At 43.5% G+C, this 16,312-nt stretch overlaps 1 protein-coding gene across 8 annotated transcripts in view; it reads left to right on the top strand.

Annotated features, from left to right (window-relative positions):
* Positions 1-15,559, top strand: part of LOC143344160 (uncharacterized) — a 53,099-nt gene extending 37,540 nt beyond the window's left edge. Inside the window, exons 2-7 of one of the 8 annotated variants that reach the window (XM_076769936.1) lie at positions 681-1,197; positions 2,496-2,870; positions 4,426-4,724; positions 5,420-5,798; positions 7,687-7,802; positions 8,324-15,559. In XM_076769936.1, the coding sequence (XP_076626051.1) occupies positions 1,116-1,197; positions 2,496-2,870; positions 4,426-4,724; positions 5,420-5,798; positions 7,687-7,802; positions 8,324-10,657 (3,585 nt within the window). In that variant the 5' untranslated portion in view covers positions 681-1,115 and the 3' untranslated portion in view covers positions 10,658-15,559. Of the gene's footprint in view, positions 1-497; positions 1,198-2,495; positions 2,871-3,521; positions 3,734-3,876; positions 3,964-4,425; positions 4,725-5,419; positions 5,799-7,686; positions 7,803-8,323 lie in introns of those variants that run through there. The other 7 variants (XM_076769937.1, XM_076769938.1, XM_076769940.1 and 4 more) reach the window with 7 other exon arrangements.
* The last annotated feature ends 753 nt before the right edge of the window (positions 15,560-16,312 follow it).

Below are 16,312 nucleotides of genomic sequence, written 5' to 3'. Positions count from 1 at the left end.
AGTCTCGTATTTCTATTTTAAATTAATTAAATAAACCTCTAAACGTGCCTTGGCCTTTTAAGGAAACCAAATACAGTCAAAGAGTGCAGGGTCCGATGACCTCTTTCGAGAAATTCGTTTCAGGAATAAGCTTAAAGGGTAAACCTGCTCCCAGAAGATCACTTGGGAGGAAAAGCTTTCAAGCAATTTCTAAAATCACGTTTGCGAGGCTTGGTATACCTATTACTGGTTCTAGTTTTACAAATTCTATGTAGTTTGTATTATATCCTCTTGGGACGAAATTTAGGTAATACCTTTTATGCCGATTAAAGAAGATAAAAAGCAAGCAAGTATTCTAAAAAATTAGATTCATCCAATTTGGAGGAATTTAGAAAGTCAGGATATGTTTCGAAATTACAGAAGTAAAATATGCAAATTATAAACTTTCCACGTTAACTAACTTAATTTGAAAGGCCACGAGACGAGATCAAAAATCTAAATGATTCGTTAGCTCTACGATCTAAAACTATTCTCTAAAATTCAAGTTATTTCCGAAATAGCGTTCACAGTCTGTTGCAACGTAAAATTTTGCTAATTAACTAGTCTATTGAACGCGTCGGGGCTCATCTTCGAGGGAACGGCGAGCAGCAGTGGCCACTGGTCCTCGTCCGTTTTCTATTCTAATTTTGATGCTATTCTAGTTCGCGAACGCCGGCCAATGGGCTACGTCCGCCAGTGAACGTTCTCCTCTGCTCCATCCCCCTCTGTACCCCGTTCCTCGTGTCAACCGCAGTCGTTCTCGAGGCATCGCGTGCGCCAGATTATCCGTGCACATCCTCGTTTTATCCGGTGCGTTATCAGTCGCGTTACGTTTACCCTGAAACTGATAACGGCGGGAGAAAGGACGCGAAGATCGACCGCTGGCCGCGAAAGCCATTGGCGTAATCGCGCTTTCGGGACACCTCGGTACCAGTGCCGCGGAAATTTTCCATCGTGCAAGGACAGAGACGAGAAACTAGTGTCCGGAGTGAATCGGGGTGCAGGAGTGGTCGTCCTGGTAGCGCGGGTGAGGAAAAGAGGATTCTGAAACTGCGTCGGTGGCGACAGTGTGACTTAGAGGGCGCGGAAGGGGAGAAATGCAGTGGCGTCGACAGCGAAGGATCACCCACGTGATCGGCTCCTCCAATCACGTTCTACTATTAGCGAGGTACCAAGACGGTACGGAACCTTGAGGAAGAGGCTGATCATGGACTTGAACGAAGAGCTTACACTTTTTCTTTAGTTGTACAGACGCCCGGGAAGCTTAGATCTTTTCTTTCGTTGTAGATAATAATGTTCCTGGAGATAGTGCGTACGCTTCGTTTAACCCATGACCAGTCAGGATCACGTTAAGCAGAAAGTACGAAACCGTACGCCTTTTATACCGTGGTAACAGGTAGTTACGTTAATTGGTGTCGATGGAAATCGCTCGAAGGGACAGTATCCGCGTCGAGAGATTGGAACATTGGCTGCTAATGGGTTAATGTGATCGAATTATATGCAAGCTTCGTAGGTGCACCTTGAGAGGTATTATAGTTTTTTAGATTACGCCCGTGCACTTGGACGGCTTTTTAATTTTGTAGACAATCTTTTATAATTCGAGCAGAGTACACCGATTGATATCATCGGGATCTAAATACCACTTGCACAACAATGCAGGAGTGTTCGATTACTCGAAATTACTTTTCCTTCTGCTTCTTGATTCTTTTCTCAGATGCTCCATTTAGACTTTAGGTGTTATCGTATTATGTAATATGATAAATAACGTCGTGGAAAGAACCAATTTCGGATACTCGAACACCCTAGCGACCGACCCAAAACGAAACTTTTAGCTCGACACGCGTCGCGATTAGGTGCTCGATGACATTGCTCAGGAATCTAATTGCAAGCTAGACCAGAGGCGACAGCCAAACATCCCATCGAGGAATGTCGAGTGTGATTTCTTCGTCCTCGTGTGACGCTTATCACGAATGTACGATGTTGCTCGCAGATAACCGGGTGCACTCGTGTAACGAATTCCTACGCAACTTGACCCGGGTACGTGAACGCGTTATCAGCCTAACGAGTGTTAATAACACTTGTACATTCGCCATTGCAGGTGAACGAAACGTATCCGCGATAAATATGGCCCTTGATACAAGGGGTATTCAAGGTGTTTCATAATTTATGGCACAGAGGGTCTGGGTTAGGTTGACTCTATATGTTTAAAGTATTAAACTATTAAAAAATTGTGGTTTAGAGGGGTATTCACCCTTAAATGATCCAGACTGGCGATGCTTTCAGAGCAAATTTAATTTTCTCGAAAACAAAGCCATAGAGTCTAATTTGTACCATGAATTTTTCATCCTGTATGTCTGTAATAAAACGAGTGCACTGTGTGGTAGCAACCAAAGATGGAATAAAATCACAACGCTTGAGTCTGCTTAACTCAAATGCGAAATGGACCTTCTAACGTGTTGTTTTGTTTCTGTCGACAGCTCCGCCCGGCGAGGAAGACGAGGAGGAAGGATTGCGAAACGGTTACGTGAAGGACCAGGATAATGACACGAGCGCCCATAGTTTCAATCGGAATGGCCAGGGCACCTACAAGTCGAAGAGGGCGGGGAACGTGGGCGGTAGCGGGTACGCGGGCGGGACCAGGTCCCACAAGGACGATTCTTCGGGGTCGCCGTCGCAGCCCAAGATCATCTTCAACGAGGACGAGTACGCGAAAATCACGACGCCCAGGCAGGACATGCTGTTCAAGAAGGGCTACCTCTCGCGCAGAAAGCTCTGGGCGAGCAACGCGAGCACCAGCGCCACCCCCTCGACCACCGAGAGCCAATCAGCTTCGCACTCCACCGCAGGTAGAGGTATAGGTAGAAGCGTAACGCATTTCATCGAATTTCTGTTCTTTTTTGTCCGGTCTTTTTTTCATCCTTCGTCGCAACACGGATCCCCAAAAGTCACATGGAGTTTCTCTTAGTTGGGGGGGAGGCGAACCAAACTTCTTTGGTTAGTGTTCTTTCAGTTATAGATAAGTATGAGAGGATAAACGTTTCTCGAATCCCTATTTTTCCTCGAGTTTTCGTCTTTAATTGGAGCTAGAAAATTGAGCATTTGTTGGAATCTACTTAAGAATGATATAAGAGGGGATGGAGTTGCTCGAATCCGGGGTTAAGATTGCCACTTAAAAGAGAGTATTACGTTTGTCTCCACGAGTCTGTAGATCGTTAGCACGATGGAGGTGTCTCGTTGGTAGTTTCGAGTGACCAGTTCATTCCTGTCGATGTTAAGGGTTGTTTCAAGCTGTTGTTTATACGGAAGCTGACGAGTCATTAATTCGATTAAAAAGCAAAAGTATCTCTGGCAATCTAAAGTTTTGATAGTATTTGGACAGAATATGGCAGGCGTTGCAATACGAGACGGCTAGGCACACGATTTTGGAGTGGAACTATTCTGTTTTCTATTAAGGTAGCCGTGTCAAGAGTCATACATCTGGAAACTGTCTTCTAACGTTGCAGGTAGGCAATCACGATCGAACAGTTCGGGGGTTGGTTATGGAAAAGCTAGAAGAGAGATGAGAGAGGGGAAATGAAGGAAGGAAGGTGTACGTGTTGTCCTGGGCCTGCTAGAGGACTCGTCGGTAAGGCTACCCAGCAAACCCTGCTTTAGACGTCAGGACGTTCGGTGGTCGGTCGAGAAACGTATATGGTGATACTGGGAACTGGACCAGGTTGTAGCTCCTATCTAGGCAATGATAGTCTAAATTGTTAAGGCGATACGTATAGGGTCTTCCAATAAGAGCGATAGATCTTTCAATTATCACAGCCGCCATGTTTGTTATTCGTTTGTTCACTTTCTCATTTTCGGATGGATGAATTTTGGAAGATGCTAATCCTCAGTCAACGATCCATTCTACCCACAAAAAGTTACGTGGTGTGGTCCTTTTTCAAAACGAAGAAGGTTCGACGATTTCATCTATTCTTTAACGCGAATTGCGTGGATCTGATTTGTCTAAGATGTGGTTTCAACAAGACGATACCACACGCCACGCTTCTGCTGAAACTATCGTCTTATTGAGATCGAAGTTCAACGATAAGATTATGTCGAGGAATGCAGTTGTCAACTGGTGGCCAAGATCTTACGACTCGACGCCATTAGACTTTTTCTTGTGCAGCCATGTTAAGTCGACTCGAAGCAAACATTCGTGTTATTAATTTGATTGAACCCCTACGAACACTCCTGAAACTACTATGCTTGATCTGCGTTCAAGTTCTAAACGATCCTTTGAGATTCCTCGTCCCTGAAGCATAAAACACTCGATAATTTACCGACGACTGCGCTTCACTGCCATACGTCAATAACACCAACGAAGCTGACCAGTCTAGACCTTTAATACATTTCTATTCTCCCCTGGGAACACAGATGGTAGCGAAACGACTGAGGATCAGCTGTTGGACAGAGACTACAGTACCGGAGAATATCCACCGATGATGAAGTCCGGGGCGCACGTGGCCTACGGAAGATTCTACGACCACAATAGTGGCTACTACTACGAGTACCCGGTGATGTTGCTTGGCCCTGCACCAGTTCCAGCGCAGGTTGGACCAAATATCCTAGCAGCTGTACCTTGTGATCCCGTGCCTCTGAGGCCGATAGAATGGATCAACCCTGCCTTTATGCCTAAACTACCTGGACAACACTATTGCATGATGGATTACCAGGTACGCCCTGAGAAAACAGAAGCCTTTGTCAGGAACCTTTTCCAAGTCTCGTTATAGTGAGAATTAAGTATGCTACGTGTGACTGACTTTTCCTATCTTTGAGACCAAAATACCCTCTTGAATCGATTGAAAACCAGGAACTGACATAAGTAGATTCATAGAAATATCATGTGTAATATATCCACTGTCTTGGCCTCTTATAACCTTTAACACTATGGTCGGTTATAGACTGGCAAAAATATAGAGTAATTTAAACTACCATTGGTTGTAGACGAAGACAAGAGCTCCACCAGAGTCCTACTCCCACTCCAGGTATTTCTATAGGATTCCTATACCCTGGGAAGGTCGAGTAACGAACCCAATCCGCTCTATCTAGACTCCTACACCCTTTTCAACTGCTTTGCCATGCTACCTACTGTCCAGAACTTCTCTAATCCCTGTGTCTCATCAAAGAAGACAATGCAACTGTTGTGGAGGACCAAGACAAAGGCTTCACCAGAGTCCTACTTCTCCTCTAGGTGGTTCTATAGGATTCTTATACCCTAGAAAGGCTAAGTAACGAACCCAATCGGCTCTATCTAGACTCCTATACCCTTTCCAACTGCTTTGCCATGTCACCCACTGCCCAATACTCCTCCGATCACCGTTTTTCATCGACAAGAACCGTCTTAAGAAACAGTTGGTTGGAATTGCAGAACGAGCAAAGCACAAAGGACTCGACCCTGGCGATGGAACAGGATAGCACGTTATTGCCAGTAGAGAACACGAACGGTATGTGCAACGAGAGCGGTACATGGAGCGCGAGCTGCAGCGAAAGCGTGACGGGCGAGACGGAGAAGCAGCCGACGGAGATCGACGCAGCGACGAAGGATCAGACCGACGAGCACCAGATGGAGGAACAGATGGAGTACCAGGTGGAGGAGCAGCCTTTGGAGAACGGTTTCAACGGGGAACAGTACCTAGAGCCGGTCCTGGTGCAGCAACCGATGCACGTCTCGCACGTGATACCGGTGCCTCAACCGTACATGTATCCCGGCCATTACATGTTCGGTCCTCCTTTGGTCAACCTGAACGGTTAGTTGATTTTTCGAAGTCTCTGCTCGGGTCGGTGGATTCTCGAAAGTTACTATTTAGTTTTTCTCCTTTGCTACCGCATGGGTAGACGAACGCTCTCGCTCTCTCGTAGCTTTCGTTCTGTTCACGGACAGATGGACGGAACAACGGACGAACTAGCGAAGGTTGTGTTCTCGTGGCTGAGAGAATCTGCGCAAACACGAACCCCTGGGGAGGGAGCGATGCATCCTGACGTTGCACGTCGATGTTAACCCTTTCTCGCTGAGAACGCAAGAAGCGCAACTTGTAGTGCAACAGTATCGAGCGTTTAGAGTATTCGAGACATTTCGAAATGTTTTTTTGCCGTTTGCACGGTGCGTTTTGCAGTCTGTTAGCGAAAGGGTTAATCGTCGGTTGCATTGGAAGCTCCGATCCCCTCAGGATCAGAGTTTCGCGATGTTAGTCGATCCCAGCCAGCTTTCTGCGTTCACCCCTTGTTGCGCTTGACGTCGAGTCGTGAGATCTGCATGCTCCCCGGCCCTGTCACTAATACGAATCTCCGTGAATCGGTAAACGATAACGAAAGGTAACAGTAGCATGGCACGTAAATAATAATAGAACGTACAGACGGAGATCGTTAAGCGCCCATAGTCGCAAGAATATCGGAAGTACGTATTGCGTAACGACGGTTAAATTGTCGGCCGCGTGAGAACCCACGCTGCCCGCCAAGAAGTTTATATTTAACTAGGAACGAAAGAGTACATTGTAGCGGATGACACATTGCGCGCTGAGATGCATCGGACGCTCCTTCCCCGCACTGCAACAGTCTAGGCGTTAGTACGTTTGATTGTACCTGTTTCTAATGTTAAACGAGAACAGTGTCGGTCGGATGCGCGGCGAGGGGAAAGGGATATACCCAGATACACGACTGCTGTCCCGTCCATCGGCATCATTGCTGTTTTATTACCGCCGTGCCTCTACCACAGTCAAGGTAAAAGGTAATAATTCGCAGAGACGCACCTTCTCTTAAGCAAAGTTATAATTTTTTTATTTTCGAGATCAAAAATTTGTTCGTTAACTTAAATTCGATACTTCGGTGGTCTGCTAAAACTTGAGTTTTCCTGGTACCACTCTTCTCCATGGCGGCCATATTGGCGAACACGCCCGCCATGTTCATCGTTCACTGCTTCACAATTTCCAGGAAAGCAATCCAGACGGAAATGCAAGCAATGAACGTTCAACTTTGCTCCAATTTTTAATATCGTAGAAGTAAATTGTAATTTTCATCATTGGGGATCGTAATGCGAACTAAAATTGGCTAATCGCGATCCGACGATCGTACCTAAAGTCCAAGATTCTATACACGCTCGGTATGTGTGCGTATGTCTGTGTGTGTGCGTGTGTGTGCATACGATTAATTTCTGATCCGTCATTCTTCACTGTAACTCCGACATCGAGCATATATTCTCCAGCACGCAGCCGCGCACGTAGCACAAGCGAAGAGGCGTATTCACCCGGGGGTCCATTGACTCATAACGATATCACGAGGATGCCGCTGTTCCATCGACATTTAATGTTAGAAATAATGTCTGTTGGTCGCGCGAGGGGCGTCAAGGGAGGATTTGGCAGAGCCTCGGGCAGCGTCGCCGAGCCTCGAATAGAAATGGTTTTAAATAGATACCGTGCGCGAAGCTGTTTGATGTAAGAGGCGAAGGGTGAGGAGGCGGCCACGGAAAGCCAAGTTCAGTCTTCGCGCCCTTCGACGCGCGTCGATTCCGACGTGGTTTCCGAATTCGACCCGGTGCACCCTGGTCGAATTCCGAGAGACGTTTGGTCGCATCGACGCTCCGCCATACTGCGTGTACGTTGTCGCACGGAGAGATAATGCTTGGTATTTTTGCTGTCCAAGGTGTTACAATACAGGGCGGGCCTATGATCAGAATTACGGACGTGGCGGCTATGTCGACGACCTATACCAACCGAAAAAAGAAAAAAAAGGGAAGAAACCAGAGAAGATTAGCTGTGGTAAATATCAATCTCTATACACTCTCAGAGGGGGGGCAAAGATGTGTCTTTGCATACAAGCACAAGCTTGCAAACCTGCTTTACCAAACACTGTCTTTTACCAAGCAAGTCTATTTATGCGCATATCCATTACAAATTAAAGAAACTTCTCACATGAGATACTAGGAGGAAGTGTTCATAGAATACAATGAACACAAGAGTAAGTTATGACGGTTTAAAGATTACGCATGAAATTTCAGGGAAACGTGTCAATGATATGGTCAGACAGTATATTTTCGATAAGGATTTTTTTTCTCGCGAGTGCGTAGGAATTCGGGGGTATGTCTATTCACCAAAAGTGATTGTGATTGACCCTTGCAACTAAAAATAATTTTTTTAGAACAATTTGAAATTTTTTTTTTTCACCGAAAAATTTCAGCACAGGTTTCTCTGATTATAGAAACGATTGCGTAAACGAATTTTCAAACAAACAAACGATTCATTGAAACTTGAGTGATTCTAAAATTCTTTTTGTAACGTAGGGTAACACGGAGGACGAAGAGGAGGCAGAATACAGCTCCGAATATGATACTGGTGTACTGTCTTCCCGGCTGTCCAGGACAGCGTGCTCAACTTCGACAACAGCCACCAATCGACCGCTGAACCCTCAAAGCCAGGAGTTCCAGTTGCAGCCAGTGAAGCTGGACGCCTCGATGTCCGCTACGCCGACGTCCGCCACCTCGTCGACCTCCGGTGAGGGTTCAGCCATGAATCAGTCGAGCACGTTGTCGTCGGAGACGGCATCGATCGACCAGAACCAAAAGACGTGCAACGGTGTCGATTCCGACAACCAGAAGCAGGAGGACGAGCAGCTGACGGACAGCAATTCCGATCAAGCATCTGGATCTCCGTCGGAGAAGAACGAACCGACGTTGCACGACGCTGATCCTGACGCGGAAACGAACGGATTGACGTGTTGCCTCGCTGAGAAGGACGACGTTCTGCCAGTCGACGAGCTGGTCGAGGTCGAGTCTACGTGCGTTAAAGATGCAGCGAGTGCGAACGAGTCGCGCGAACGATTGACGGACGAAGCGATGAACGGGGTCGAGGAGACCCTGGTGAACGGGAAATTGAACTCGAGCAACGAGAAAATGCTGACGAAATCATCGTCTTCGTGCAACGACGAGAAAACGTCCAAGACTGTACCGAAGGAGGAGCTGGAGAACCACGAATCCTTGTCGAACATCAAACTGCCAAAGAGGAAGTACAGCGCCAAGGGTACGAAGTTCGTGAGAGAGCCAACGCCTGGGCCCGATCTGGACAACACCGCGGAACAACCAGAGAACGCGCTGAAGAACGAGAAAGCGATGAACGATCTGACCCAGAGCCTGAACGGCGTGAACCTGTCCAACGACTCGTCGTTGAAGACGGAGTCGACGCTCGACTCCAGCGACAAGATCGACGTGTCGAGCAACTTCGCGTCGGAGAACGCGAGCAATCATCGAAGCAAGGACGACCACGTCGAGGCGATGAACGAGGACTCTGGTTTCGAGAGCCAGACACGGGTGTCGGACTTTCCCATCACGGAGGCGGTGACGGAGTGGCTACGAAGAGCGAACTCGCCCGACGTGTTCATCACGAACGCGTCGGACAGCGAGACGGAAGACGAGGACGAGGTGGACGAACAGCCGCCAAAAAACTTGCAAGGCAACCCCATGCCTGCACTATCTGCTAATAGCGGCGCAGACAATGCGGTATTGTCGCGTGCGACTAGCTACGGCGAATTCGCAAGGATCAGCAACGTCAAGGGCCAGGAGCAGGAGGCCAGCAACGGCGGTTTGAGGAAGAAGAGGGACGCGAAGAAACGGTCTGGGGAACGGAGACGGGTCAGGCACGTCGAGGGCAAGCTGGAGAACGAGGCCATGTCGTCGTCGGATTCCTGCGGACAGCGAGAGGTCCCCGCGAACGCCGCGAGAAGGAAGAACAACCCTGCGAAACAGCAGGACGTTGGTGACGTTTGCGAATTTACTGAGAAGGATAGCGTTGCGGGTATGAGGGTTGCTTCAAGCTCTCGGATGACGGACTCGAAGAGAGTCAATGCAAGGCGAACGAAAAGACAAGGTAGATCCGGCAAGGATCCCGCGAATATCGACACGAAGATACGACGTATAGATGACGTGGACGACGAGAACGACGAGGGTATCGTGAAGGATGTGATCAAGACGTACGAGAAGGGGACGATCATCGTGTTGGATGACGGGAAGTTGTTGACGACTTCCAGAAACGATGCTTTCACGATTGAGAAAACGACCAGCAACGATGGGGCGAGAGAGACGGCTAAGGCGGAGAGCAAGAGACAAAACGACGACGAGAAAGGTAGCAGGATGAATTCCTTGAGCAGCATAGAGGAGCCTGACGTGTTGGAGTGCTGGGAAGCCGAAACGATTGAACCTGTGATAACCCCGAAGAGGATGCTGCAATGTCGAGGAGTATCGTGCGAGGGCGAGGCCGCCGAAGAGGACAACATCGTGGCCAAGAAAATCAACCTGGATTACGTGCAGAAGTACTATAGATTGGCGCGCGGTAGCGCCACCAGCGTGGAGGAGGAGATAACCTCTAAGGTAAACGTAGATCCGTCTGCATCGAAATCAGTGCCAAATAAGTCTGAGCAAGTGGAGATTCTGACGGAGACGGGCGTCCAGGGGGAGAAGAACGACATACCCATCGACGAAGCTTTCGAGATATACGAGAGCTGTTACACGGGGAATGCCCCGTTTATGGGCATCGATACGAAAGTTTTCAAGTCACGAACGTTATACGGTCAAGATGGCGAGGGTCCTATACCATGCAGAGCGATTTGTTGCAACGTTCAATGATTGTTGAGAGCCTCGAATAGAGATGGGTTTACCGGTTTATCGGTACCTTGTCGATATCGCGTTTAAATATCGACAATAAAAGAATGTACAATTCGTTATGTTCGATCCATTTATTTTCTTATTCGATCGCAGTAAGAGCATTTACACGTTTCGGTTGTAATCGCGTACTACGGTTCGAAGGCATTTCCCTCGCTATATGGAAAATATTCGTCCGCTTTGGTCGAGACGATAAAAGGCCCAAGACTTGTGAGTCACGGACACGGGAGCTTCCGATTGGTCGGTGATTCGTGGTCCGCCAATGGGAAGCCTTCGCGCCAAAACAAGTGCTGCGCCACCTATTATGCAGTTGGCGGCATTGAATTTGTCGCGAGTCACTTTCAATGCCACCGCGCGAGCATACTGATAAGTGCTTTAAAATGTTTGAGGAACACGTACAATATTATATAGTAATGTTGTTAGACCACCAAAACAAAGGGTTAAATTTTCTCTTGTGAGGGTGCATTTTTCAGACATCTGAAACTATCGTACGCGACTCTTAACACGTTAAACGTCGAGCTAACTGGGTTCATTTTTCCGTCTACGCCGCGCAACAGCGTCAAACATGGCGGTGCAACGAGCCGTGAGCTCTCATCGTGGAGCAACAGTGCATTTGTAAGGAGTTAGCTTAACTCGTTACTATATTTTGTTGCTCGTAAAAATAAAAACATAAATGTCATCATCACAAGACGGATACAAAAGTGATTCGAGTTCTAGAATTCTCATCATTAACCATAAAACTTTCTACAAAATGAGAACTTTGATTTTAGAGAACTAGTAAACCTAAAATTTGTCGCTGTATTTATTTTTGTAACATAGCTAATACTCACGGATCCTAATCAAATTTATTTCTTTTAACGTTTCAGCTTGAAAATTAATTGTTTTAATTCCACAGTGAAGAGTCTTGTCATCCATATCTGTTGAAATTAATGACGATTGCTCACACCCCTGCTCTAGTGTATAGTCTACCCTCCCGTCGCACGCATGATTGGTAGAGAAGCTGGTAAACTAAAGTGGGGATGTAAACACTCGTTAGTGTTTTTCTAAAAATATTGATTGCTATGAAAATCTCATCGTTTCATTTTTTGTAACGGCGGTTAACGTATTAAAGAAAAGAACGCGAAAAAATGTTATATGACCTAATGTATCGATGTTTGCGTACGCGGCTAATGCTCGAACATTCGATAGAGGAGACTGACGGTACTGCATGTTAGTTATCGATACGTTGTCGATGTGTCGATAATGCAATGTTCGCGTTTAATATCGCCGAGTTATCGATATTTTATCAGTAACTATATCGTTAAGCCCATCTCTAGTCACGAGCAATTCTCCACAGGGACAATCGCGGAACAGTACCGATGTCAAGGCCGTCCTTTTCTGAATAACGTATGCCTCTGACGTTGTACTCATTGCTGGTATAGCGCGTATCGATGGACATACACACCACGCATTCATTATTACGTTCTTAATCGCGTTAAGGAATCTTGAAAGACAACCCTGTGGATCGACGTAAGTTGAAAAATTTACTGACTTAGAGGCATATGCTCAAGGGCAGCTGATGATGTAGCGGAAGCCTACGTATTGCTATTCATTTTTGTAAATAGCTTTTAAGAGATCGTTTGCAAATCGTGCTTCACGAAAACTTCGGTAAATTATTACGTATGCATGGAAGCATATACGATATTTTTTGACGTTATTGTCAATATAACTTGGTGCACATATTCTTCTTTTTTTCTTTCTTTCGAAAAAAAAAAAAACGGTTGTTTCATTGTAAGTCTCATTATGAAAAAGTTTCATTATTAAGTATAATTTTTGAATGAATCGAGCTTATTGAGATTCGAGTAATCCGTTCTCTGAATTATAAATACGATGAATTGTTAAGTCTGAAACTCTGTGGAAGAGAATAAACAGAAAATGATCGAAGCATACTTGTGTCACGTTATTGCTTTCGTTGTTCTCGCCGTAATATTTTATAAGCATTACACGAATTATCCTACATCAAAGTGACTAAGGCATATTTTTTACAAAACTTATCTAGAACATAAATTTTAAAGCACGAGAAACAGTAGGGTTTTTCCACGTACCACGTTAAAAGACATTTTGCTTAGGGAAGTGTCGACTACTCGTAAACAGACCTAGGCACCTTTGAAATAACGTTGTCATGTTTCATGGTTGTTTCATTTGCGACATACAATTGCGTTACCTTTGTGAAATAACTTTGAAAATAATATTTCTGTATTTAAACTAATGAAATAACAAAGTGCTATTGGAAATAACCGACGTGTTCTAATAATGGAATGTTCTGTTTGTCGTAATGGATGGGATTACAAATCTATTTGCGTCATTGAAACGACGAAGTGATAACGATTCGAAATGAGAAAGAAATTAATATAAGAACCGTCCATCGTATATACTTACAGTTTCAAATACACGAGGCGATAACGATTTATTACAGCGTTTTCAAATTAATACGTTCGTGGTTAAAGTTTGATAACTGTAGAAGTATATTTTTAAATATCTATTTTAATAAATGCTCCCATTTCTAATTTTGTGGTCCAAGAAAATTGTATAGGGTCTTTTAATAAGAGCTTGCGGATTTTAAGAAGAGATTTTAGAGGAGCAAAAACTGAATGCGTGCAAATGGCGCCGGGCGATCAGCTGACTGAGATATGGCGCGACCCGGAAACCCCCCGTCACTAAACTTTAATTGCTTATATCTCGAAAACGAGGCCTCAAATTTTTGAATAGTAAAAGGCTTTTCGATTTCTTTTCGTACGGGGAATCTGTATGTTTTGGCTTTTCCCATCTTTTTGAAACATCTTGTATAAACCCTCAAAAAAACGCTTCCATAGACTCTTACCAGGAGTCAACGCTCAATAGTTTATGAGATGTTTAACAATAAAGATTGTAATCGTCCAATGATGCATTAGGTAGACATCCAGGTAGGTTAGCGGGTATAGTCATTTCGTAATCGTACAACTCAAGATTCGAGTTCAAATATTCAATTATCTCTACGATTCTATTGTTATGAATGAAATTCGTCATAAGAACCTAAAATACACATTTGATAATAATTTATAATTTGTACGTTTATTCAGAATACGAGACTCGGAAGTGAAGATACATTCGATAGCTCTTATTAAAAGACCTTTTACAATTACTTTACTTGGACTTTCATCGTTTTTGGTCTTACATCATTTTGCAATATTCAGACTTTCTTTAAGTAATTTTTTATCTTCGATGTATCTTAATTTTGAGTGAATTAAAATGAAGCCAACACTCGCTTCTTTATACATTTCGGGCGCAGAGATTTTCTCGTTTCTTTAGCGCGGTGCCTTTAAAAAAAAAAATTTGAAAACCACAGATTAATACAAATTATAATCATACAAGGTATCCAATAGGTTCTCGTGTATCCATTATTCCAAATAAATCGATATTTCGGTTATTTCGAATTAACGTTGCGGGGAAACAGAAGACTGAAAAGTTATTTCAAATAAATATTTCTTATTTTCCTATCGAATAAAATTTGCCCAGGTCTGCTTGTAGACAATTTTAAACGTAAGAATTGTAATCTGTAACGTGCGTTCTTCGTTTTAAATTTCCAGAACAACAATAAAAATGAAACTAGCAGATTTCAGAAACGATTGAATAATTGTGCTATGCTTTGGATAATAGTGTACAACAGCAATACAGGATAGAGTCATACATCCTGCTAGGTGCAGAGTAGTCATTGAAGATACTATGTGAATTGGTAAAGCAGCAAACTAATTAGCTGTAATGGTAGCTGTTACAAGCTGACATAAGATGTATATAGGTGAAACTTATAAAAAAAAACTGAATTACATTACTGGTTTTTGTTATGTGAGTAACGGACGAGCATGTTGTTTTGTAATAGATGTTTGAATCTGAAATAGGAGAGCACATTTCACCCTATACACATAAATGTACACATACGGAAATTGCACTTGTTACAACATAGTTCACGCTTTAGTTGAGTTGTGTCAAGTAGATCGAATACCTCAGGTTGCATATTATATAAGTTGATTGATAGACGTGGTTCGTGAAAATCATATATACATACACCCCATATCATAAGGTGCAAAACATACCTCAAAAAACCTGTATATACAAAACTACTGATCATCCGAGCATTAGTAACATCAACTATAATAATAATAATATTAATAATAATAACAATAATAATAATATTAATAATAATTATAATGGTAATAATAATAATTATTATACTGGTAATAATAATGATAAAACTATTATCACAACAACAATATAGGCACAATCGTTCCTGCAAAGCTTTAGATTCCCTAGGCATCATATGCATAACATAATGTTCAGGACGATCCATATACTTATAGAAATTCATTGACATCCAAATACCATTAAAGATAAATATATTGCTATACTACATGCACGTTGCATCAATTGTGTGCCTTATTCTGCGGCTACCATTTTTGTAACCATTTCAGAGCATCCTCCTTGATATGAGAATAAGGGGTCGTCAAGTGATTTGTGAACAGTTGAAATTTGTTAAAATAAGAAAATGATAGCGATTAAGCGGAGCTTGTTATGTTCCGTGACGTTGACGGTTTTATCTGAGCACGCATACAGAAACGAGTACATTGATTTTATTTTTTTTTTTTTTCATACATCAACTAACATGTTCATTGCGTATTTACAACTGACATGCATACATTCATTAAGCACATAGGCATTAACATTACATCTTGCACGAGTCATGTTATCGTATAATTACATTTTAGTTGAAGTAAAGTAAACGTGTAAGGAATAAGTGTACTTGAATTTTCTTGTGTTTTTGCTTAAAAAATATGAATAAAATGTTTCAATTAACTTACGGTATTTTTAATTCGTCACCAAAATATAATTCGATTGTGAACGAATATTTCACGCTTACGATTTTCGCAAGCAACGAATAAAGCGTAATTTAAAAATTATATAATTAATACTTCAAAGTATAATTTTCATGTATGTAAACTATTTGCTTACCTCGTCATAAAACAGTTGAATTTGTTGCGTCTGCAATTTCTTCGGATCGTAAAAAGAGCGGGAACCAATGTCACAACACAGAGTTCGTATAAAGTCTAGAAATTACAATTGACTAAACTTGCTTTTATGCGTAAAATACTTTTTTTAACAAATAAACTTTTAATTTGAACTAATCACGATTTCAAATTTCGAAAATTCATGTACGAGCATGGAGACGCGCCATAAAACAAAACACCACAAGATGGATTAACCTGTTGCAAGTCTACCAACGACATGTATATCATATGATGTGAATATAGGCATGGAATCGAAACTTGGAGATTCTATAGTCAGCGAAATTTAAAAGGCCTTTTATTTTGTAGTGATACGTATATCAATAAGAACAGGAAAGAAATCAAGGCTCAAAATTAATCGCAGGGCATATTTTCTTTTCCCACGTGTGCCCACCGTGTCGTAACGAAAAAGCGCGCTTTCCACTACCACTCCGAAAATGGCGCGAAAACGCGGAAGACCGCGCGAGAGAGAAGGGACACCCAAAGGATAGCCTAGCCACTACTTCTGATTGGCTTAAAGGACCGAGAGGATGAGGGAAGCATC

The sequence above is a fragment of the Colletes latitarsis genome, chromosome 7 (assembly GCF_051014445.1).
Source record: "Colletes latitarsis isolate SP2378_abdomen chromosome 7, iyColLati1, whole genome shotgun sequence".
NCBI lineage: Eukaryota > Metazoa > Arthropoda > Insecta > Hymenoptera > Colletidae > Colletes > Colletes latitarsis.
This window is presented reverse-complemented; position numbering and strand designations above follow the sequence as displayed.